The 27198-nt window shown below is 44.8% G+C and overlaps 1 protein-coding gene across 1 annotated transcript in view; it reads left to right on the top strand.

Annotated features, from left to right (window-relative positions):
• Window positions 1-27198, top strand: part of LOC141075888 (cartilage oligomeric matrix protein-like) — a 579419-nt gene that overhangs the window by 75209 nt on the left and 477012 nt on the right. Inside the window, exon 3 of the mRNA XM_073563079.1 lies at window positions 21067-21118. Coding sequence (XP_073419180.1) covers window positions 21067-21118 — 52 coding nt within the window. The remainder of the gene's footprint in view (window positions 1-21066; window positions 21119-27198) is intronic.

Genomic DNA, 27198 nt, shown 5'->3' with positions numbered 1-27198 from the left:
CTAACAACGACAACTAGCAGTAGCAGGGGGGGTTCCTACGGTGCCCTAGACCCCTCGATCACAGCCAGAGAACTACATAGCCTAAAGTCAGAAAGAGAAATCTAAACTGCCCCAGAGCAGACCCCAAAGCAATAAGCAGCCCCCAACATATAATGACGGTGAAGCAAGATGAAAAAACACTCACACAGATAGAAAGATAGGCTGAGCAAATGATGGGGCCCAAGCTAACTAAATAGGACAGAATAGAAAAGCTGCTGTCTGCAATCCGCCAAAACCCTCTCAAAACAAGAGCCAACAGACTGATAGGGAAAAAAGCCCTGAAGATGCTAGGCTTCAAAAAGACTATATCAGTACTCAGGTATTTTCTGAAGACAGAGCAAAAAGGAATTCAGCTCACCCAGCAGGGAAAGGCAGAAATCCAGAAAAACAAGGCAAAACAAAACCAAAACACAAATGCAAAAAGTAGAGCAGAAAACTTAGCTTTTGAGGAGCAGGAATCAGACTGGTCTCCAAGAATCCCTCAGAGTAATCACCCGCAAGGCAGAAGGGCGTCGGCTGCCTTATATCCAGTCAGCAATTCCAGTCACCCAGTCATCATCATTCTGCTCAGGTGCTTTGCAATCAGCCTCACTACCTTCCTTCACCAGAAGAGGGAGTTCATCAGACCTCAATGGTGAAGGGGAAAATGAACTCACAACAACAAACACACTGGCGTTACAACAGGCACATCTAGGACATTTAAGGGCAGCCATCAAGGAGTGGGGGCATCATCGCTCGCATATCTGTTTAGGGTGCCAACCTCTGCAGACAGGCAGGTATGGAATTTAGGGATTTTATCAGAGTGGACTTAGAGAGCACAGTATATGTGCATGGTGATTGTTGTTTGTCTTTTAATTAGATGTATTAAAAGTACATTTTTATCCTTTATATTAAAAAAACTCTGGGGTTTTTCCTGGTTAGTCTTCTTTGAACCGAGAGGTATGCAGCAGAGTAGCTCAGCAGAGGAGGTGGAGGAGGAGGAAGATAAGGAGATACATTGCGGCTTCCCACACAGACACGAAGTGACACAACCATGACAAGCATTGTACTCAGCCTCAACTCTGCCTGTTGCCAGCACCCGCAGCGAGTGTGCAGGAATGGCAAGTGTTGCCTAACCTAGGTGTTTTTTGAGACCGCAAAGGTTGGCTCAACACACATATCTGTAAAAATTTGTAAATTCAATAGAGGCAAAAATAATAAATAATTTGACAACTACATGTAGGAAGCGGCACATGTGTGATCAACATGGCTTAGTGTGGGAATCTCTCTGAGATAAAATGCAGACTAGTGGGCCTCGCCCACCACCAGCTATCCCATCAACACCTTCTGCTGCTTCTTCCTCTTGTGTCACTGTTACAAGTGTTCAAACACAGGTCTCAGGTCACAGAAACTACAATTGTTTACCCACCACAGTCGGAATGAGTGAGAGCAGGTCAGCTGTTACCGAAGTAGACATGACTGCTGCTTTTGTGTCACCTAGTACAACACATTTTTATCAATCCACCATAATACCTCTGCCTGCACCTCACTCACTTTCCAGCAGTTTGTCCTGTTTTCCATACTCCACCCTCTCTCAGTACAGCAGCCAGCATTCGATCCTGCAGTTGTAGTCACGTAAAAGGTTTACTCCTACACATGGGAAAGCTAAGAGCTTGAACTCCACCATCTCCAATCTGTTGGCCACGGAAATGCTATCTTTCCACTTGGTGGATACAGACGGTTTCCGAAACTTGATGGCTGTCGCAGTCCCCCAGTACCAGTTGCCCAGTCATCATTACTTCTCAAAGAAAGCTGTACCTGTGCTACACCAGTATTTTGCTGATAACATCACCCGTTCTCTGAAAAAATCTTTGTCTGTCAGGGTGCATTTCACCACTGACACCTGGATGAGCAAACATGGGCAGGGACCTTACATTTCACTGACTGGGCATTGGGTGACTCTGGTGATTTTGGGAGCAGGCAGTCAAGAGGCTGTTCCACAAGTCTTAGAATCCCCAATGCTTGCTGGACAAACCTCCGTATCTAACAGTTCATGCATTACTTCTGCCACCTCCAGCCTCTCTAGGGCTTCCACCTATGCCCTCAACCTCTCCCTTAATCAGACACGTGTTCCAACACTGCAAATAGAAATCTCCCCCTCCTCCGTACTGTACAGCCATGGCTCACCACAATCAGGCAGTGTTCAAATTAATATGCCTTGGAGATCTCAGTCACACAGCTCAAGAGTTGTCAACAGGTATCCAGGCCGAGGTAGAGCTATGGCTGTCTCCACTAAACCTGGAGCCAGGAAACACTGTGTGTGATAACGGTGCAAACCTCGTCGTGCCCCTATGCCTTGGAAACCTCATACACGTGACTTGCATGGCTCACATCCTCAGCTTTGTGGTACAACAATTTCTCTGCTACTATCCCGACCTGGATGCACTTCTGCAGAAAGGATGGTCACTGTGTGCTCACTTCTGCCAATTGCACCCCTGAGGCCATCAACTTGCATCGCTACAAAGGTCTTTTGGAACATTGGAAGCATAGGAGGAGGCGTAAGGGATAACAATATATCAAATTTCTGGACTGTCGTCACATAGGCGGGTGTCATGAGAGGGTGGCTTACAGCGTTCAACGGGGGATCATGCCCGATACATGAGCTTCTTTTTGCTGCACTATCTTCAACATGATGCCCGTAATTCTTAGGGTTAGAAATAGTGCTGACTCCTTGGTTGCCACTCTGTTAGATCCAAAAGTAAATTTTAGCCAGATGCTTTCCCCCTGAAAAGGGATACGCGCATGCTGGAGTATCGAAATATGCTTGTAGACAATCTTAAGACTGGTTTTCCCCAAAACAGCAGTAAGGCACACAGTGTGCATTGCAATTGTAGACATACAGCTCCGGGAATGTCAAGTCGTCATAGCCAAAACATTAGCAGCAGCGTAAGTGGTATAGGCAAATTTCTGTGAGTCATTTGACACATTTTTTTAGACCAGTCCACGCACCAACAGAACAGAGTACAAGTCTGTCACACTGTGAATGACTGGAGGGGATGGTGCAGGAGTATATGGAGCTCAATATCAATGCCATCAGGGGGGTTTGGATCCTTTTCCATTTTTGAAGACCAAAATGTATGAGTGGCCTGAGCGCTGCTGATGGTGTCCTGATGGATAAGCGCATCCGGTTGTCTCCTCAAAGTGTAGACCGCCTAACTTTCATTAAAATGAACAAGTCATGCACCTCAGTCGCAGATTGGGCAGACTAGGTGATTGTGTTTTTTTAGTGTCATGTATTGATCTTGCGTTATTGCAGTTTGTGCTATCTTTGTTGTGTCTTCTGTGCCTGCTGTTGCTACTGATGCTGATGCTACAAGCAATTTTTTGAAATGTGGAGACTACAAGTTGGTTGTCCATCTGGTGAGTTGCCATAGTAAGTACAGGTCTTCTGGTCTGGGAGACCTACTTTCCGTCAACTACATGTGTTACGTTCTTTACATTTTTCAACCAATAGTAGTTTAAAAAAACTGATGTTTGTGCCTTCTGAGTGTGGCTGGAATAAAAAAAATATAATTGGTGGTGTTACCTGAGGTCTCCCAGCTAAGAAGTCATACACCGCCCCCTTAACCACCTGGTCCTCGTTAAAACTTCAATTCCAAGCTGTAAATGCTGGACCAGAGCCTGACACCTCATGCATGTCTCATGGCTGACTGCTGCTGTGCCATTTGCAAATTTTTACTGTGGGTCAATTGATGCCACATTTCCTAGTGTCTGCCTCTATTTTTTTCTATTTGGGAAGCTTTTTGTCACCCCATAAGGTGCTGTCTATGCGTTTGGTTTTGCCTTCCATTGAATCTAATGGGGTTCGGGTGCGTTCGATGAACCGTTTGGCGAATAGAGGTCCTATCGGCGAATCCGAACCTTGAAAGGTTTGCTCAGTTCTGTTCAACACCAGCCTAGGACTACTTGACAAAAATGGTTGCTCATGGGTCTTCACTCTTCAACCCTCCTCATGCTTCCCATATGGGCGGATCTTGGGAAAGAATGATTGTCATCACGCGTGGGATGCTGGGGTCTGTTTATGGACTCAAACATTTTAAGACTCTCTCACGAGACCATGCAAAACACAAGCCGCGGAGACACCATCCCATGTTTCTCAACGCAAGCCATGATTAGCCAGGTCTTTCTCCGGGAAGGAACAACCACGGGAAGGGCAGTCTCCAATGAAGGAAACCACCTATGCCAAAACATGGTATCCATCCACAGACAGCTGTTTCAGGGTATTGCCCCTCATCAGTGTGGAGTAGGAAACTGGCTAGTAGGAGCAATGCCTAGTAAAAGACTGTGAAAAATGAGGATGAATGAACTCATGGAGATCAACATCCAACACTGCGGAGACACCATCACATGTTTCTCAACGCAGTGATTCTAGAGCAATGCCCCCATACCTTATGGGAAATATGCAAAAACATGCAAAACACAAGCCGCGGAGACACCATCACATGTTTCTCAATGCAAGCAATGACTAGCCAGGTCTTTCCCCGGGAAGGAACAACCACGGGAAGGGCAGTCTCCAATGAAGGAAACCACCTATGCCAAAACATGGTATCCATCCACAGACAGCTGTTTCGGGGTATTGCCCCTCATCAGTGTGGAGTAGGAAACTGGCTAGTAGGAGCAATGCCTAGCAAAAGAATGTGAAAAATGAGGATGGTTGAACTCATGGAGATCAACACCCAACACTGCGGAGACACCATCACATGTTTCTCAACGCAGTGATTCTAGAGCAATGCCCCCATCCCTTATGGGAATTATGCAAAAACATGCAAAACACAAGCCGCGGAGAAACTGGCTAGTAGGAGCAATGCCTAGTAAAGTTGGATGTTGATCTCCATGAGTTCATTCATCCTCATTTTTCACAGTCTTTTACTAGGCATTGCTCCTACTATCCAGTTTCCTACTCCACACTGATGAGGGGCAATACCCCGAAACAGCTGTCTGTGGATGGATACCATGTTTTGGCATAGGTGGTTTCCTTCATTGGAGACTGCCCTTCCCGTGGTTGTTCCTTCCCGGGGAAAGATCTGGCTAGTCATTGCTTGCGTTGAGAAACATGTGATGGTGTCTCCGCGGCTTGTGTTTTGCATGTTTTTGCATAATTCCCATAAGGGATGGGGGCATTGCTCTAGAATCACTGCATTGAGAAACATGTGATGGTGTCTCCGCAGTGTTGGATGTTGATCTCCATGAGTTCATTCATCCTCATTTCTCTCACGAGATCTTGACCACATTCTTAGCTGAAGTGTGTACTATTGTTAGCTCGAGAAGACTTTTTCCCATATCTATGCATCCAGAATCTCCTGCTATTATTACTCCAGTAACTCTCCTCACTCAGAAACTCGGAATTGTTCCTGATGACTTTTTCTGTAGTGGATGATGAGGTTTGCGCATGTCAGGAGGAATTTTGGTCCACTCCTCTTTCCAGATCATCTCTAAATCATTAAGATTTTGAGGCTGTTGCTTGGCAACTTGGAGCCTCAACTCCCTCCATACGTTTTATATGGGATTAAGATCTGGAGACTGGCTAGGCCACTCCATGACCTTAATGTGCTTCTCTTTGAGCCACTCCTTTGTTGCCTTGGCTGTATGTTTTGGGTCATTGTCTTGCTGGAAGACCCAGCCACGACCCATTTTTAATGTCCTGGCAGAGGGAAGGAGGTTGTCACTTAGGATTTTACGGTACATGGCTCCATCCATTCTCTCATTGATGCGGTGAAGTAGTCATGTGCCCTTAGTAGAGAAACACCCACAAAACATAATGTTTTACTTCCATGCTTGACAGTGGGAGCCATGTTCTTTGGGTAATAGGCATAATTTCTCTTCTTCCAAACACAGTGAGTTGAGTTAATGCCAATGAACGCAATGTATGTCTCATCTGACCACAGCACTTTCTCCCAATCACTCACAGAATCATCCAGGTGTTCATTGGTAAACATCAGATGGGCCCGCACATGTGACTTCCTGAGCAGGGGGACGTTGCGGGCACTGCAAGATTGTAATTTGCGTAGTTTGTTACCAATGGTTTTCTTGGTGACTGTGGTCTCAGCTTCCTTGAGATCACTAACAAGTTCCCCTTGTGTAGTTTTAGGAAGATGTCACACCTTTCTCATGATCAAGGATGCACCACGAGGTGAGATTTTGCATGGTGCCCCAGTCATTTTGCATTTTCTTACTATTGCACCAACAGTTGTCTCCTTCTCAGCCAGCGTGTTACTTATGGTTTTGTAGCCGGCCATCCTTCTCTATGACCTTCTTTAACATGGCCTTCAAGATTTTATTGAACCTTTCTACCAAGTCAACCATCTGTGGATGGTACACTGAGGTCCGGAGTTGTGTGATTTGCAGGATTTTGCACAACTACTTCATCACCTTTGACATAAACAGGGTCCCTTGGTCCATCAGGAACTCTTTAGGCAACCCCGCTCTAGAGAAGACATGGACCAACTCTCAGGTGATTTACTAGGCGAAGGAATAACATAGTGGAATCATGTAGCATGGTCCAGTATCACCAGGATGCACTGATGTCCTCTGGCGTACTTGACCAAGGGTCCAACTAGATCCATGACTATGCGATCAAACGGTACCTCAATAATGGGCAACGGCACCAAGGGGCTATGAAAATGGGCCACTGGGGAAGTCAGCTGGCAGGTGGGACAGGACCTACAGAAACTCACAATATCACGGTGACAACTGGGCAAGTAGAACCTCTGGAGGATCCATTCCTGGGTTTTCTCTACACTCATGACCATCTAACACATGTGTATGGGCTATATCTAACACTCTGTGTCTGTATGGCCCTGGCACCAGTAACTGTTCAATTACCTCCCCTCTCAGCTTGGTGATGCAATATATCACCTCCCCATTCTTGGCAAAATGTGGGTATCAAGTGTCAGCCCCCGGCTCTCGAGCAATACCATTAAGTACAACCAGACGTCCTCCCTTTTCTCCACAAGTCCCAAAAAGATACATAGTCCCACCCTATTATAATAGGGTGCAATAGATTTTTGACCACGCTGACTTCATGGGACTCAGGGCCACAGTTTGTGTTTGTGACCATTTGGGCCGTAGGGTAGACCTTGGCGTCGCCATGGATGCAGCGGATGCCCAACCTTTTTCCAGATATCAGCCAATAGGGAATCATGGCCCTCACTAGGGTTACCAAACTCCCCAAGTCCAGCAGACCAGTCATTTGCACCCCATTTACTTTAACAGGGCATGTCTGCATTCCCTCTCCCGTTTGGGGAACAGCACTGCATGCCATATATGCAAAATATGAGCATCGCCGTCCTGTGCGGAAGTCCAATGGCTCAGTATTCATGGGAAACTGGTGTCTATGTGGCCGGAGGTATGACAACTCCAACAAATTACACTATGAGAGAAGGGACCTTGGACACTAACTCTGGTGCTCTTGGCCGCCCCCAAGGTGTGGCTCTAGCTACCCTCTTTTGGGTGTCAGCCCCGGTTTGGGAACCCCAGCATGGGGATGCTACAACTCCTTGCTTCCACATGGAACTCTCGCATGCTTGGTATCTCTCCACCAGGCTCACTAGGTCATCAGTATTATGGGGAACTCCCTGGGCAACCCAGGATTGCACCAGCCTCTGCATTGAGTGTATTAACCTGACCATAATGACCCTCTCCACCATCTGTGCTGGGGAGGAAGATTCAGGTAGAAACCATTTTTGAACCAGGTGTAGGAGGTCAAACATTAGGGACTGGGAAGGTTTGTTACTGCAATAGGCCCAGTGGTGCACTCACTGCGCCCTGACAGTCAGATTCACTCCTAAGCATGCCAAGATATCAGTTTTCAATTTGGCATACACTTTAGCATCCTGCAAGGCCAGTTCATAAAAGGCCTTCTGCAGTTCACCTGTTAAATATGGCGCCAAGACCTCCACCCACTGCTCCAGAGGCAATTTCTCCCATTCCGCCACCCTCTTGAAAATCGTCAGGAATACCTCAGCGTCATCTCCTGGGGTTATCTTTTGCAATGTTCTTCTTACCGTCTTCCTGGCGAATGAGTCATCACCTGGAGCTGGGGAGGAGACCATTGGCCTCCCATGAACCGCCTCTGTGAGGAGTTCCATCTGCTGCGTTAGCACCTCCTGCTGCTGCCACTGTTGCTGCTGCTGGTGTTGTAGCTGCTGTGCCAACAGTTTATTAGTTTCTTGCTGCGCCATTAGCTGCTGTTGACTAGTGTGCTGTTGCTGTTGTTGCACCTGGACCAAATGTTTTACAAGCTCCTCCATGCTATCAGATTTCGCTCTTGCAGCCATTTTCACCCAGGGCCTCTTGGGATTCATGTCCATGCTTCTAGCACCAATTGTAGAGATGTGTACTCACTCGGCTGCGGTTGAGGTAGGGACAGGAAGCGGTATTGCTGAAATGTCCAAACAAGTTTATTAAAACTTCATAAACTGCTCTGGATAGAAAAAACAAATGAACAGCCTTTTCCAGATCAAAGTGAAAAGAAACAGGAAACAAGTACTCTATATAGTACTGCGGATCCACCCACTCAGGTCAGTGTCTTTAGCAACACACACTGGAGGTCTGCACAGACACTGAATGAGACGCTCGGCCTCCATTTTATTAGCCAAGCCTTGCCCCTGGGGTTGGCATATGTGAGCGGTCATTCCCACCCATCTCTTATGACCGCTCGTAAAACCCAGGCCTGGAAAGGCCAAATAACGTTCTCAGTACTATACGTGCTGGAGCATACTTCCGAGCTCACATCTCTGCAGCTAATAGCCGCGATGACACATACCTCTCCAGAAGGACTTGTCCGGTGGCCATCTTACAGTGACTATGTAAGACTGCTGTCTTTATTGCATGTAACGAGTTGATTAGGAGCATTTGATTGGTCTGTAGGAGCCAGAACGCTTAATGGTTGGTAGGGGATCACATACGTATTTCTCACTGCTAAATGTAAATAAATTTACATAATTTATACAATATGATTTTCTGGATTTTATTTTTTCTATTCTATCTCTCAATGTTAAAATTAACCTACCCTTAAAATTATAAACTGTTCGTGTCTTTGCCAGTGGGCAAACTTACAAAATCAGCAGGGGATCAAATAATTATTTTCTTCACTGTATACATTGTTTGTCCCAAATTTTATGGTTTAATAGAGAGGGATTTCTTTAATAGTACAACAAACTGATTTTTATTTATGTTTTCTGATCCCAAGAACAGGGCCAATTTTAGTCAAAGTGGGGCACTGGGCAAAAGTTTAAAGTGGTGCCCCAAATGCTAACATATTGCACCACCACACAGAAATATTGTGGTTGTATTTACATGCGGTGAGTTCAGATCATTAAAAGAGCGTGATCAACAATATTGAAGCTGTTCGTCGCTTGCTTCCCGACTTCTCTACACCAGTTGAGTAAGAATTATGGGCACAGTCCAATCACTAGAAAATCAGTCTGTCCCCCTACAGTATCATGTTATCAGAAGCATATCTGCAATTTTCACCAGGCGATGTGCTGTGGAGAACAATGATTTTTTTTCTGGCTTAAACAATCCAATCCAATGAATAGGCAGCATTTTGCTTGTTTTGTATAATGCACAGTCCTCCATATAGTATAATGCTCCCCCTAATCCTCCATATAGTATAATGTGCCCCATAGTCCTCCAGATAATATAATACACACCAAATAGTCTGCCATATAGTATAATGCACTCCCCATAGTCATCAACAGTTCTTAATAGTATAACACTGCTTGCTGTGTCTGTCATCTGCTTTTGCAACCCTGAAACTATTTAATGGTATCACATCTTTGCCTGCTGAATCCCTGCTATAAGTCATCTGTTGCATTGTATCCAATACTCATTGCTGTAAGTCCATCCTTAGGTCACTGTAGATGTTATCTGGTGAAAGGTTTTAGAGCCTGTAGCTGGAGTCAGGCCTAGCGTTAGGTCTGGCCATCTCTTAGGCGTCAGATTCCTGCAGCAACACAACAGGAATCCAGAGCCTCACATGCTGCTCTGCAGCAAGCCATTCCTGAGGCTAAGTCCCTCTGCCACTCTACTGAGCATGCTCACGAGACGATCTCCCATTGGAGGTCGGGAGTCACATGCTCAGGTTCTTCTCTAGATCTGATTGGTCCATCTCAGAGATCTGGAAGGTCCCGGCAGCGCACGGCTATAAAAGGCCCGCATGGCCGCTCGGCCATGCGCTAGTATAGACTTTACTTGCTAGATGTGTGAATGGTGATGGATGTATGATTCTGGTGACTGACTTATAATGATTTCCCCTCCCTCTGATATAACGCATGTGGATAGGGAACTAGAGAAAGAGTTAGCGCCAGCCTGTGGCAAGCCATAGGCCACTGTGCACACACCGCACCTCTACACTAGCATCCGATTGTGTCACGTCTCATATGGCACTATCGCATAGCGGCTGTGTTTGCCGCCATGCTGCAGTCAGCAGCACTTACCGGCATCCACGGTAGCGACGCTGCACGCACGGTAGGTCTAGACGGACACCGACCTCAGCCTTGGGCCCATGTCCTGTGACCGGATACCGCGCGTGCAATTTTGCTGAGACCTGTGAGTCTAACAGGCTCGGCGTTTGTTTATGTTACAGCGCCTCTGTGAGACAACAGAGTCCACTCAGCGCACATCGAGTGGCGTTTAACCCGTGCATGTTATACCGCCATATAGTGCGTCTGCCATTATTTAGCAGCAGTGTTAACACCTTCTGCACGGTGGACCCCGAGCGGCAAATGCACTTTATTATTTATTTATTGCGTTCTGCCGTTCCTAACACCGTCTTTGATCATCCATATGTAGTAATCGCAGGTACGCAGGATGCAGTGACGAGATGGGAGCCGGGGTGAGCTTAAAATGCAACCTTTCTATAGGGGCTATCTTGAGTAACAAGCAAGCTGACAACAGTTATCCTCGCAGAGATCCAAACAATAATACACAGGTAACACGATATTAACTACCCGGTCAGAACCGTTAACTATGAGGCTGCGGTATGGCCGACAATGGTCCAAGAACTACAATTGATCAACTATGACGTGTCACTTATCCTTCTCTGATGTCCGTCAGAGTGGTGGTCAGTGTCTATTCGGCGTCTCAGCCGCTGGGCCCAGCCGACGAGGAGTTGACGTAAGCTTCTGGTGTTCCTACACCCAAGTGGAGCGAGGGCACAACAGGCCCCTGAAGAGTTTCTCAGCGTTGTGCCTACCGGCAGAGGTGGGATGGCGGTGGCTGGGGCCCTGGATGTGTGGGCCACAGCCGCAGGCTGGAGACAGGCAGCGGCAGCCGCGAGTGGCGGCAGGCAGGCCTCAACCATGGGCTGGAGACGGGCAGTGGCAGCCATGGGTGGAGGCAGGCAGGCCGCAATCGCGGGCTGGAGTTGGGCAGTGACAGCCGCGGACGGCGGCAGGCAGGCTGCGACCGCAGGCTGAAGTCGGGCAGCAACCACGGGTGGCAGCGAGCAGGCCGCAACCGCATGCCGGAGTCGGGCAGCGGCTGCCATGGGTGGCAGCGAGCAGGCCGCAGCTGCGAGCTGGAGCCAGGCAGTGACGGCTGCGGGTGGCAGCAGGCAGGCCGCAACCGCGGGAAGGAGTCAGGCAGTGGCGGCCGTGGGTGGCAGGAGGCAGGCCGCAACTGCGGGTCTAAGTGACGGGGGCGGGAGCGTGGTCGCTTGGTCGGCGTCCCTCTGCTGGGCTGCTCGGTGCTGTCTCCTCCCTGACAGTGGTGAGCCCCCCTTCAATCTCTCTGGTCATCGCTCACTCCTTCTGGCTATGGCTCTCTGGTGCCACCTAGGCTTCCTGCTCTTTCTCTCCCGCTCTGTCGAGTGCCCCCTGCTGGCATTCTCAGTTCCTTTTATACCTGCTCCACCCCCACTCCTTCTAGAACTGTCCCTGGTCCGTCCTCTAATTATGTCCCCCGGAAACAGTTTCTCCAGGAACCTTGGTGACAGACTCCTTGGTTCTGGTCCGGTTACACAGTGGGAACTCTCCCTCCTTCACATCCACTCCCTGGTGTGTTGACCAGCTGCTTATTTATCCCAAAACAGCTCCCACAATCCCTCTCACCTGACCCTCTAGGCAGCCCTTTACATTTAGAATCTACCTAAGGGGTGCATGTATGTGGACTGTATGTACGTGGTGCCCCCTTCAGCAAAGTGTCCAGAAGCCCCAGCTAATTCAAAGGCACCACCCCATCCCTCCTCCATCACCAGTCGTCCACATCAGCTCCTCTCTACTTCCCTCTCCCATGTACAGCTCCTATGCTCTTTTCACCTTTCTGAAAAATCTCAGTCTGTCTTGCCCAACGATATGACACTATAACGGGTCACAAATCCAAAAACTACTTGCTCTTTCTTTTTCTACTGCTACTTATTTCAGGGAATATTTCTCCCAATCCTGTTCCACCATCAGTCAACTTCAACCCCTCCCCCACCTTACATATAAGCCTTACTAACTTGATTAGCATTAGTTGTACTCCTTCATCTCCGTCTTTCAATTGTGCACTGTGAAATCCACGGTCTATATGCAATAAGCTTCCTTTCCTGCACAACTACTTTCTGAACAATTCTCTTAATCTGTTGGCCTTCGCTGAAACCTGGATTCAGAATTCTGACATGGTTTCCCCTGCTGCTATTACTCATGGTGGCTTACATTTCTCCCATTTCTCGAGACTCGCAAACAGATTTGGTGGTGGAGTCGGCATACTTCTGTCCCCACAATTCACTTTTCAGGTCATCCTCCCAGTTCCATAACTCTCATTCCCTTCTTTTGAGGTCCACTCCATCAGGTTCTTCCCTGCCCTCCAGGTTCTTCCATGCCTTTTCTCAGAGTTGCTGTCATATACCATCCCCCAGGCTCACCCACCCACTTCCTTGACCACTTTTCTGCCTTGCTGCCACACTTCATGTCCTCAGAACTGCCAACTCTTATCCTGGGAGACTTCAACATCACCATAAACAGCCCCATTTCTCCATCTGCATCCCAGCCTCTATCTCTAACCACATCTCTTGGCCTCTCATAGCTCAGCTTTCAACATCTGAAACACACAGATATAGTAACACCCTTGATCTGGTCTTTGTCTGACACTGTTCAATCTCCTACATAGATAACTGTCCTCTTCCCCTCTCTGACCACAACATTCTCTCCTTTATGCTCACAAATCCTTGCCAACCCCAGCACACTCCTACCTTCCACACATTCAGAAATATATAAGTTGTTAACCGTTGTACACATTCAGACTCCCTACACTCATCACTGTCCCCAAGCTCCTCTTTTTCCTGTTCTGATCTGGCTGTACACCACTGCAATGACACTCTCAGAAGCACTCTGGACCAAGTAGCGCCTCTCACCCTCAGAACCTTCAATCACAGAGTAAACAGCCCTGGCTCACATCGCAAACGCGATTTCTCCAGCGATGCTCTAGGAGTGCCAAACACCTATGGAGGAAAACTCGCACAGCAGAAAACTTCATCCACTACAAATTTATATTAAGAACCTATAACTCTGCCCTTCACCTCGCCAAACAGACCTACCTCACCACCCTAATCTCATCACTATCTAACAACCTCAAAAAAATTTTCAACACATTTCACTCACAGACATTTGTGCTTATGATCTGGCCTCATGCTTCAAAGAGAAAATAGAGAATATCCATCAGAAAATCAGCTCCCAGCCACCAAGTGACATGATTCCCATCCCTCCCTGCATCTCCTCTGTCTCACGCTCCACATTTGACCCAGTGACAGAAGAAGAAGTCTCCAGGCTCCTCTCTTCTTCTCATCCTACTACATGCACTACTGACCTCATTCCCTGACATCTACTCCAGTCTCTCTCTCCAGTCGTCACTACTCACCTTACTAAAATCTTCAATCTCTCCCTCTCCTCTGGTATCGCTCTCTCCTCCTTCAAACACTCTATCATTAATCTATTATTAAGAAAAACACTCTCTGTACCCATCCTGCACAAATAACTATCGACAAGTCTTCAATCTCCCCTTGATCTATGAACTCTTCGAGCGCCTGGTCTACTTCCACCTTACCTGTTACCTCTCCACTCACTCTTTCCTAGATCCACCACAGTCCAGGTTCGCCCTGTATATTCTACAGAAACTGCACTCATCAAAGTGACCAATGATCTTTTGACAGACAAACGTAACGGTCACCACTCTGTTCATTCTTCTTGACGTCTCTGCAGCTTTCAACACTGTTGACCACCTCCTACTCTCTATTCTCCACTCAATCAGCATAAAGGACACTGCTCTCTCCTTTTACTCTTCCTATCTTTCTGACGGCTCCTTCAGTGTATCGTTCGCTGGCTCCACTTCCTCTCCTATTCCTTTCACTATTGGGGTCCCTCAGGATTCAGTCCTTGGCCCCCTTCTCTTCTATTTCTATACGACCCCAATAAGATGGACCATTAGCAGATTTGGCTTTCAGTATCATCTTTATGCTAATGGCACACAACTATACATGTCATACCCTGACCTTACATCCCCGCTGTACTACAGAACACCAGTGCCTGTCTGTCCTCAGTCTCCGACATCATGTCTGCTCTCTATCTGAAAATCAACCTTTCCAAAACTGAAAATCTTTTGCTCCTGCCATCTACTGACCTTCCTAAAGCTGACGTCTCCCTCTCTGTCGGTGACCCAACAATAACGCCTAGGCAACAGGCACGCTGTCTGGGTGTCATGTTTGATACCAATCTTTCCTTCACCTCCCATATACAGTCTCTTTCCTGATCTTGCTACTTACACCTAAAGAACATCTCTAGAATTTTTCTCACCATGGAAACAACAAAAACCCTCTCTGTTGCCTTGATCGACTCCCACCTTGACTACTGTAATGCTTGATTAATTGGCCTCCCCCTCACTCGACTTTCCCCTCTCCAGTCCATCCTTAATGCAGCAGCCAGGGTCATTTATCTGGCTAATTGGTACTTGGACGAGTCTGCTCTGTGCCAGTCACTGCACTGGCTGCCCATACATTACAGGATCCAATTTAAACTGCTTTTTTCATCCACAAAGCTCTCCACAGTGCAGCACCCCCCTACATTTCCTCCTTTTCTGACCTAACCACTTGTTGTATTCTGTAGACAACTTTCGACTCTGGCTAAGTTCACATTAGCATTCGGGGGCTTTGTGGGTGGCTGCATACTTCCTCCCTGAAGCTCCACCCACTTCTGCATTTCTTCCGTTTAGGTCAGCCTACGTCTGCATGCATCCTGTGTACCTATCTTTAACATTGGGTACGCAGGACATACGGATGTATGTGGATGTATGCGGATGCGTCATTTTGACGTGCCCGCCGACCGCACAGGAACGCAACAAGTTGCGTTCCCGTGCAGTCGGCAGGCGCTTCAAAACATCACATCCGCATATATCTGCATGCCTTGTGTAACATCTGCACTAATCAGTTCCTCCCATTCCTAGCTCCAAGACTTCTCACGTGTTGCACCAATCCCCTGGAATGCTCTACCCCAAGAAATCAGGACTAACCACAACTTGTTCAGTTTTAGGCGCTCCCTAAAAGCACATCTGTTTAGAGTGGCCTATCACGTTCCCTAATTATACCCCACTCACTTTCTCTGAACAAAACTCTCCATCAAACTCCACCACACCCAAAAACACCACACATACTGGCTGGTGACTACCTCTGGCAGCTGAAAGGAAGAGGAACCCATGTAGGTTAGCACATTGTGGCATGCAATCTGCATCGCTAAGGATAGCACTATCCTCAGCGATGCAGATTGCTTAACGCAATGCGCTAACCTACATGGCTTCCTCTTCCTTTCCGCATCCTGTTCAGAAGAAGGTCCCTACCAGGACCGAAAACGTTTGACGCTATTGATGGATGCATATTTGGTGGAACTTTTCTCTCACATCAAATCGCTCCTTGAGTGCCAAGTTTTTTCAATACTATATGCTACGGGCTGGATACCCTACTTGGGAACCACATCTTCTCATTATAAGAGTGCCGTGTATATGGTATGTACCTCATGCCATGTTCATCTACCCCATTCCTCAAGATGGCTGGACCATCATCTACATATATAATTGCCAGTAGGCCACTGTCACTGAATCCCATAAGGCACCGCGGCAGTGTCAATTGCGCAGGCGCAGTTCGTGGCCACAAGGCCACAAAATGTGCCTGAGCAAGTGACATATGGTATATACTCAAGTATAAGCCAGCAAGCCAGCGGGGAATGGGGAGCGAGCAGCTGTGACAGCATACTCACACACTCCTGGTGCGGTGGCTGCAACATCCTTGCATCTCTCTCTGTTTTCCCAGCTTCCAGCAGCACTTCCTGTATTCTGCGGTCACGTGGTACTGCTCATTAAAGTAATTACTTTAATGAGTGGTATCACCTGACCGCTGAATACAGGAAGTGCTGCTGCAAGCCGGGAAATCAGAGAGAGATGCAGGAATGTTGCAGCCACTGCGTGAGGAGGATGGAGGAGGACCGGGGAGGACGAGTGAGGACCTGGGAGGACAAGTGAGGACTGGGGAGGACGAATGAGGACTGGGAAGGTCGAGTGAGGACCGGGGGAGCCGAGCCAAGGCAAGCCATGCATACAGGATGGGACCAGGGAGCCATGAATACAGGATGGGACCAGGGAGCCATACATACAGAATGGGACCAGGGAGCCATACATACAGGATGGGACCAGGGAGCCATACATACAGGATGGGACCAGGGAGCCATGCATACAGGATGGGACCAGGGAGCCATACATACAGGATGGGACCAGGGAGCCATACATACAGGATGGGACCAGGGAGCCATGCATACAGGATGGGACCAGGGAGCCATACATACAGGATGGGACCAGGGAGCCATACATACAGGATGGGACCAGGGAGCCATGCATACAGGATGGGACCAGGGAGCCATACATACAGGATGGGACCAGGGAGCCATACATACAGGATGGGACCAGGGAGCCATATACAGAATGGGACCAGGGAGCCATGCATACAGAATTGATACAGGGAGCCATGCATACAGGATGGGACCAGGGAGCCATGCATACATGATGGGACCAGGGAGCCATGCATACAGGATGGGACCAGGGAGCCATGCATACAGGATGGAGCCAGGGAGCCATGCATATAGGATGGGACCAGGAAGCCATACATACAGGATGGGACCAGGGAGCCATACATACTGGAGGGGGAGCCACACATACCAAGACAGCGATTGGGGGAGCTACACAAACCAGGACAGGGACAGGAGGAGCCACACATAAAAAGACAGGGATGGGGGAGCCACACATACCAGGACAGGGACTGGGGGAGCCACAGATACCAGGACAGGGGGGGGAGCCACTCATACCAGGACAGGGATGGGGGAGCCACACATACATGACAGGGATGGGGGAGCCACACATACCAGGAAAGGACAGTGGGAGCCCCACATACCAGGACAGAGACAGTGGGAGCCCCACATACCAGGACAGGGCCCGGGGTAAGCCACACATACCAGGACAGGGACGGGGGGAGACACACATACCACGACAGGGACGGGGGGAGCCACACATACCATGACAGGGATGGGGGGAGCCACACAAAGCAGGACAGGGACGGGGGAGCCACACATAGCAGGATAGGGATGGGGGAGCCACACATACCAGGACAGGATGGGGGGACAATGCATACCCGGCTTATACTCATCAATAAGCTTACCCAGTTTTCATGGCAAAATTAGGTGCCTCGGCTTATACTCGGGTTGGCTTATACTCAAGTATATACGATACCTGTCTCTGCTACTCCCACGAAGGCACAGTAACAGCCACGTCATTACTGCGCATGCGCAGGAATAGCGGTGACGTATATGTCACTTGCGCAGGAGCAGTTCGTGGCTGCAATTCCCATGCATGCTCAGTAACAGCCACAACTGCATGCTCTACATGCACTTCTCCTGTCAGCACCACTAAGCATACACAGATGTTAGTTCACAGCACTCCCGATGCAATAGCATCAGGCCTATTTCTAGTTGTAAATAGAAGAATATTTAGAATTGAGAGTCATCAGTGGTTGATACCTTTTAATGGCTAACTGAAAAGATGGTAACAAATTGCAAGTTTTCGAGACTACTCAGGTCTCTTCATCAGGCTAGACTAATACAAAATCTGAAGAATAACATATTCATGCACAAGACAGCACATAAATAACTCAATAGATAAGCTTTCAAGACTACTCAGATCTCTTCATCAGGCATTGACTAATACAAAATCTGAAGTCACATATTTATGCACAACACAGCACAGAAAGAAATTCATTTTTTCTGTGCTGTGTTGTGCATAAATATGTGACTTCAGATTTTGTATTAGTCAATGCCTGATGAAGAGACCTGAGTAGTCTCGAAAGCTTGCAATGTGTTACCATCTTTTCAGTTAGCCATTAAAAGGTATCAACCACTGAGGACTCTCAATTCTGAATATTTTTCGATCTACTCACTAACACAGTACAAAGATATACATCTTTCCTGTATCAATAGATAAGACAAGTGATGTGAAGCGGAATAGTCATTGTGGGAGACAGATAAGCATAAATATTGGAGCAGTTCATAGATTAGCAGTGTGAAGGTTTTATTGCCCTCTGATTGCCGGTCTGGTTCTGTGCTGTGATGACCCCAGAAGGTCGGAGGGGCAAATTTCTTAATTGATGTAAAAAGACATAAATCCATGCGACATATTAATGCCTAGTTGTAAATAAGCACTTGTACATTGTGTCTCCCCACACCTCATTATAGATTGTAAGCTCTGAAGAGAGGGGTCATCATTATTTTTGCTTTAATTATTATCTTTAACATTATAACTTATGACTTGTATATGAACTGTTAAATTGTAAAGTGCTGTGGAATATGTTGGCACTATATACTGGAAATAAAGATGATTATTATTATAATGCATCCCATAGCCCTCCATATTAAATAATGCACCCCATAGTCTTCCATATTGAATAATGCAGCCCTCCCCCAAAGAGTAAAACATAGCTCTCCATAGAGTATAATGGTACTCTATCATTAAATCGTATTTTATCAGTAATGGTTCTGTGAGCATAGAAGTGCAGTTCTCCTGTTCTAAATAAAATAAAAAGCTATTAAACGACCGCAGATAGCCTTCAGTGTATTCAATAGGCAGTCGTTTAACCCCTTCCTGACCAATTTTCAGTATTTGGACTTTCGTTTTTTACTCCCCCTATGTCTTACTGCAGTGTTTTTATAATTTTATATAATCTGCTCTCTGCTGTGAAAGTTTTGTTACTACCTATTTAAACTACTTTTTACTGCCAGTTATAGTTTGTAACTACTCTGGTTTGTTGCTTGTCTAGTCCTAGTATTCTGTATATTCTGGTGATTTAGTTCCTGACCTCGACTTGTATTTTGTCTAGCTGAGAGAACTGTTTTTCGACATTAACCTCCCTGTACTGACCCATCTTTATGACTCTTCTCTCTACTCGCTTCCTTCCCCTCTTCCCAATCAATCCCACCTCCCCTCCCTTCCTCGCCAGCAATTACTCCACAGACATAGCGCTGTGGGCCCTGCCTAAGTCCACTTCCCTTAATAGGAGTTAAGGGGTGAAGGAAAGGCTTCCCTGATAAGTAGAATGGCTTGTGCAATGCCGGTCCATGGAAGTCCTATGAAGAGCTGCCAGGTTTCACCAAACAAAGCTCTATTCACAGTAGAGCAATCTTGTTTTTGGCAGAATAGAGTGACTGACACATAGAATTAGAAGGGATGTTAAGTTGATCACAAAAATGTGTTCTTCTGCAATGCTGCAAGCTGAATAAGAAGAATTACACAGTTGTTGTTTTTTTATTTCAGCTTTATTTAAAGGCATGTTTCTTTATTGGAACAGTTTATTGTTAGCCTTAGCTTTCTTCATGATAATAAAATCTACTGCACCAATAAAGCTTTAACTTTTCAAGTGTTTCGGCACATACAGAGACACACATAAAGATGAAATCTGTTTTTTCTGGATCCTCTTGTGGATGGGTCTGTTTTAGTATGACAGGATGTATTCAGTCACTTGTTTCCTGTTAATTGACCTCCTGTTCTAGCCATGTGTAATCTCCAGACTTGGCAATAACATCTCAAACTGTGACCAATATCGACGTCCCATTAGCGGAATTCTTAACCTTGGCACAGAAAGTGGGTTTTTGAATAATATTAGTGCTGTGAATCCACGTTTGTACATGTAGCCTATTAGCGGATTACAAAGAATAAGATCTAGAGAAAAAGCAACAAAGCAATAGAACGAGGAATAAAGAACTGATCACTATAGTTCATTATTTAATATATATGACGGTATCTTCTTTATGTGCTTTGTGAAATTTGCATTGCCGGTGCAGATAATACTTATGGCAAATATTTGTTTAAAAAGTGTGAACTGATGATTATTTGAGCAAATGTCTAAAAAGTGGAAATATGCAGTAGTACATGAAAGGAAAGGATGAGGTAAATGTTATTCATAACACCCTTGCTCCATTTCTGAGTAATAATACAGATTACCACAGTAGTGGCTCTAGGAGTCCAGGGAGTTTTTTCCCTGAAATGTATTTAAAGAATGTTCTACATGTAGCTTTCATAAGTAATCCTCAATCTTATACTAGGTGCCAGATATGACGAGTCATGGTGTTACTATAATGTTCCAACTGAGTTAATTAATATTTTCCAATGATGTTTTTTTTACTGTTTATGACAAGAATTTATGTCCACCCTAATGCAAAACAAATTACTTTGTAATTTTAGAAATTAATTTCCACATTTCAAAAAAACAAATTACTTTGTAATTTTAGAAATTAATTTTCACATTTCAAAAGAACAAATTACTTTGTCAATTTAGAAATTAATTTCCATATTTCAACTTGATTTCTCATCTTCCCAAATATTAACTGAAAACATTTTGGTTGAAATTGAATTGCAGTTTTTCTATAATGCTTCATTGAGTTGTATGCAATATATCATGCTAAAAAGCAAAACCTGTTTTCCTTCTAGATGAAAGAGATAATATTTTTGAAAAACGCCGTCATGGAATGTGATGCCTGTGGTAAGTGTTTGGAGACATTCTGTATTAAGAAAACATGCAATAATGGTGTCCCACTGTGTAATGAACATGGATTTACTATTTTGGCTGCAAAATAATAATATCCTTTTTAGAGGATACAAGCAGCGGAGTGGTTATATAGGCATTTGTCCACCAATATAAATATTCCTTTTAGGTAGACATCTGATGTGCCTTTTTTTTCAGAGATCCAGTATGCCATTAAAAAGAAATTTATTGTAGAAACCATATGCAAATCAAGCAAGAACTTTAGTGAGGGTATGTCATGTCTGTGACAACCCCAGTGCACTTCAAGCTTGATTTGTATATGGCTTCTAAACTATATTTCTTATGACTGACACATCAGATCTCTGCACAGAAAAAAATATATGCCGTATATATTTTGGCACAAGTGCTTATACTGCCATACCACTACTTCTGTGTTTAAAAATGGGCTGTCAGGTTCACTTTTAATCCCTGCATGGGCGATCACTTAAGGCCTAAGTGGCTCATTCAAGTAACGCTGTCAGTAACTGATACCAGCAACTGGACTCATAAGCCCAGATAGGGGAGAGATTTTAACGTATGGAATAAAAGTTTTCCTCATGCCTAGTGTACACTCTTCTATTTGTACAAGCCCTATATCTATGTTGTCAAACTGTACTTTTATATGCCTCCAGTTTCATGCAAAGGCATACAAAGGCTTATATTTGCCATGCTCCATTGCACACCATTTTATGAAACAATTCTTCATCAGAATTATTACTTCTAGGGGTGATTATGTTTGTTTTGTTCCATAAGTAGTATGCTGACTGCCTTCAGCGCAATAATACATATCTCTGAGAACTTTGCATGGCATTGGACAAGCTCCATGTACAAGCCTTTAATCCCTTCACGCCATGCAGGGGGCACTGTGGGCCTGTAAAGCATAGTGTATATATACGGCATTACCGAGTTAAAATAGCTGCTGCTACCCCCAGCAGTGGCACTCCACTTTTGTCAGGCATACACCGAGAGGAGGTAACGACAAGCTTAGGAAGCTCGCAATCCATTGATGTTCAAGGCCAGGTGACCTGATTGTCCCAACCTGGATTCTCTAAACATCTTTGAGGGTTCAGTAATGGTTAATGAAGCAGCTCTGTATTTCTTCAGTTGGAAACTACTGTAATGTAGAGTCTCTCTAAACACAGGTAGATCCTCCTTTTTATACTTCACAACTTCTCATTCAGGCATTCCTCCTCAGGATTGGTGAGGATAGAAGAAGGCCATCCCTCACTGGTGAAGTGTTCAAACAACATGAATAAAATGAATAAACTGTCCTTCATATTTGCAGAGCACAATGGGTCATCAACATATTAACAAACATTGTGCCTTTGTTTCTCAAAGATAGTATAACAATACTAGGACAGATACAATAGCTAATCAATAGTCAGTTAACAAATGGCAGTCATTGAACATTAATTCAATGACAATATGAGTCAACATTCATTCTCACATGAACTCTAGCTCATGTCCCTGGGCCCACTGAAATAATAGGACTGGATAATTCAGATTAAATGCTTTGTCGCCACACCTTCCTAAGCCTCTAATTGGGAAATTGCCGAAAAAGGGTGACAGCAAAGCCCAGTGCAGCAACAACGTGCTGGTGGTCAAGTATAAGGACAAGAAGGATGTCCTTATCTTGACCACCATTCACTGTGACTACAGCTCCCTTGTCACTGTTCGAGGTACCCCATCACAAGTCCCACAGCCAGATTGTATCCTGCTAGTACATCTGTAACTGATGTTGCCCGTATAGTCCCAGGTCAACATTTTCCAGCAGAGGTTCTCCAAACAGCAAAGACGGAAAGATCACAAAAAAGTGCAGATTATGCTCCAAGAGGCAAATCCGAAAACGCATAATTTACCATTGTGAAATCTGCCCTGAGAAACCTAGCCATTGCATTATGGATTGCTTCAAAGCGTGCCCCATGTCCACAAATTAATAAAATTTATTTTTATCCTGATGACACAACACACTTTTATAATTCGCACAACTTGCACATACCACCACATTATAAATTCATACACCAGTAAAAGCAAAAGCATTATTATCTTTACTTTAACTATGCCTCTAGATAAATTCCTTGAGTGGTCTCGTTTCCAAAATTGGTTCACTTGTGGGGGATTTCCACTGTTTAGGCACATCAGGGTCTCTCCATCAAAGACTGCTCTCCAAACTGTCACTCCTTCCCTTTCGAGCCCTGTCGTGCACTCAAACAGTAGTTTTCCACCACATATGGGTAATGGGGGTATTCAGGGGAAATTCTACAACAATTTTTGGGGTCTATTTTCTCCTGTTACCCATGTAAAAATAAAAAATAGTGAAAAGTAAACTTTTTGTGAAAAAAGCTAAATGTTAATTTTTTTCCTTCCACTGTGCTTTAGTTCCTGTGAAGCACCTGAAGGGCTAATAAACTTTTTGAATGTGGATTTGAGCACATTGAGGGGTGCAGTTTTTAGAATGTTGTCACTTTTGGGTACTTTCTGTCATATAAGTCCCTCAAAGTCACTTGAAATGTGATGTGCTCCCTAAAAAAAATGGTTATGTGAATTTTGTTGGAAAAATGAGAAATCGCTGGCCTAACAAAAAAAAGATCTTTCAAAATTTCTTCTGATGTAAATTAGACATGTGGGAAATGATGTTACTTTTTATAGCATAAGTATGAAAAGCTTGAAAATTGCAATATTTTTGCCAATTTTCCAATATTTTTACAAATAAATGCAAATCGTATTGAACAAATTTTACCACTATCATGAAGTATATTATGTCACGAGAAAAAATTCTCAGAATCAGTGGGATCTGTTGAAGCGTTCCAAAGTTATTACCTCATAAAATGACACTGGTCAGAATTGAAAAAATTAACCTGGTCAGTAAAGTGAAAACAGGCTTAGGGGTGGAGGTGGTATAGTAACCTGGTGGTTAACCCTTTCTCCACCTTGCGATTGTCCATGTTTGTGTTTTGTTTTTTTTCGCTCCCCTTCTTCCCAGAACCATAACTTTTTTATTTTTCCATCAATATGGCAATGTGAGGGCATGTTTTTTGAGGCGAATGACAGAGGCAGTGGCTGTGGCTAAAGCCTGTGCCTGCTAAAAAGAAATGAATATTCATTTCTCTTATAGCACGCACACTGACACCCGCAGCTGCCGGCTTCCAGAAGACATCCTACTCAACCTCCAGTGCGCCCTCGCAGCATCTCGTTGGTCCCGGCGTCCTCGCAGCATTTAGTTGGTCCTGGCGCCCTCGCAGCATCTCGTTGATCCAGGTGCAGGCAGCTCTTCCTGTGCCGAGCGATCACGTCAGCCCGCTCATTAAAGTAATGAATATGCACGCCTCTCCACTTCTATAGGCGTGGAGGGAACATTTATTACCTTAATGAGCGGAAACACGTGATCGCTCGGCACAGGAAGAGCTGCTGGCGCCTGGACCAACGAGATGCTGTGAGAACGCTGGGACTAACGAGAGGGTGCGCGGAAGGTGAGTGCAATGTTTTTTGATTTTTTTAATAGAAACCATTCAGAATAGGATAGGGAATAAGGAGCCATGCATACGATGATAGGGATGGTGGAGCCACGCATACCACGATAGGGGTGAGGGGACAATGCATACCCGACTTACACTTGAGTCAGTAAACTTACTCAGTTTTCCGTGGCAAAATTACTTGCCTCGGCTTATACTCGGGTCGGCTTATACTCGAGTATGTACAGAAAGTGGTGACAAAATGCAAAGCTTGTAAGAAAACCCATAGCATCTCCATTTTTCAGGATCTGGGGCTGGGTGAGGGCTTATATTTTTGAGCGCCGAGCTGATGTTTTTATTGATTCCATTTTGTGCTAGATACAATGGTTTGATCACCTGTTATTGCATTTTATTGCAATGTTGCAGCGACCAAAAAAATGCAATTCTAACGTTTTGATTATTTTCTTGTTACGCCGTTTACAGATCAGATTAATTTCCTTTATAATTTAATCAGACATTTATGAACGCAGCAATACCAAAGATGTATTTTTTAGTTTTTTTTATTATTTTATTTTGAATTTGGTAAAGGGGGGTAATTTAAACTTTTATATATATATTTTTTTATGTTTTTTTAAACTTTTTTTTTTTTACTTTTTAATTGCTTCAATAGTCCCCTTAGGAGACTTGAAGCTGTGATATATCGATCGTTTGTGCTATACATAGCAAAGCAGAAATCATCATCTCCTATGAACGTCGGCAACGGGGCGGCATTCATAGGAGATCTTCATGTAAATTTCTAATATATTTTGTGTTTCAGATCGTAGTCATTTTTAAAACCAATTTGACTTTAGTGGCTGGAATCATATTCTTATTTAACACCTTCACCACGAAGCCTGTTTTCACCTTCCTGATATTGTTTTTTTGTGACTTATTTTACTTTACTTCATGATAGTGGTAACATTTCTTTGATATGACTTAGGTTGATTTGTGAAAACATTGGAAATTTGATGAAAATTTAGAAAATGTTGCAATTTTCAAACTTTTAATTTTTATGCCCTTAATTTCAGAGATTATGTGGACAGCTAAGTTCATCTTTAACAAATGTATTGTGAATTTAGTGAAGGAATGAGGATTGTAGTTTACACATGTGGTCCTGGTTTATTTATAGGAATCTTGTTATATGTTTTCTATGCTATTATAAAGGGGAGTTTTCTGACATTTATTATATTTCTGCTGTTTTAGGATGGTCTAGAGTCTAGACTATCACACAACATATTGCAGACCCTACATGTATAATATATTAGGAGCTACACTAGTCTTTTCTTATCAATTGGATGTATTTGTGGAGTAGTGTGACCTATCAGTACTCCACCAGGGACACACGTCGACGAGCGTGAGTGCCACTGTCGTGAACTTAGAGTGCCAATCTCCGTGGCTTAGGCAGGTGTCACATTTAAGGAAAGATCCATAAAATCTGGATCCAACTAAGCCGTAATCCCCTATATAGGTGTGGTGACCATTTGTTGAGTTAATCTCTTTCCCCCTCTGGTACTTGGATCGCTGGCTGAGGGAACATTGAATATAGATAGTCTGTAGGAGTCAGAACTCTTAATGGTTGGTAGGGGATCAAATACTTATTTCTCGCTGCAAAATGCAAATAAATTTATATAATTTATAAAATGGGATTTTCTGGATTTCATTTTTAGGCTATGTGCAGAGGTTGCGGATTTTTAGCGTTTTTGCCACGTTTTTTCGCAGCGAAAACGAGTCAAAAAAGCTTGCACGACGCAACCCATTGTATTCAGTGGTATTCCGCACATGCTGTGCTAACGCTGTGTATTTTTCCACGGCGGAATCGCATCGTGGGAAAATACAAAGCATGCTCATTCTTTTTGCAGAATCGCAGGGATTCTGCACACATAGGAATGCATTGTTCTGCTTGCTTTCCGCATGTGGCTATGCCCACCATGCGCAAAGTAAGCGGAAAATGTGCAGATGGTATCCACGGTCTGGAGGAGAGGAGACTCTCCTCCAGGACCTGGGTACCATATACCTGTTAAAAAAAGAATTAAAATAAAAAATAGTCATATTCTCATGACCAACATGTCAATCAGTTTTCCAAGCGATGCTACAGAACGCTTGGAAAATGCTGGCATTCTGCAAGCTAATTACACTTGCAAAACACTAGTCTTTTGCGGGAATTCCGCATGCGGATTTCCCGCTGCAGAGAGTTGCGGAATTGCCGTGGAAATTACCGCGGCAATTCCGCACGTGTGCACATAGCCTTAATATTCTATCTCTCAATGTTAAAATTATTCAGCAGGCGATGATATACTTAATTCTCCCATTATACCATATATATATATATATATATATATGTATATATATATATATTAGCTGAAGAGGCCGGCGTTGCCTGGGCATAGTAACCAACTGTGGTTAGTTATAACAAATTATAATGATTATATTATATAAAAACATTTCACATCATATATTCAACACTACAGATTTGCAACACAAATTAACTAAACAATTACCCAAGTATTAATAGTATTTTATTTTCAACTCATTCAAGAGCCTTTTGAT

This window comes from Dendrobates tinctorius, unplaced genomic scaffold (assembly GCF_039654945.1).
Source record: "Dendrobates tinctorius isolate UK_male_01 unplaced genomic scaffold, ASM3965494v1 ptg000377l, whole genome shotgun sequence".
Classification (NCBI taxonomy): Eukaryota; Metazoa; Chordata; class Amphibia; order Anura; family Dendrobatidae; genus Dendrobates; species Dendrobates tinctorius.
The sequence above is the reverse complement of the archived record's forward strand: the minus strand, read 5'-3'. Positions and strand labels throughout refer to the sequence as shown.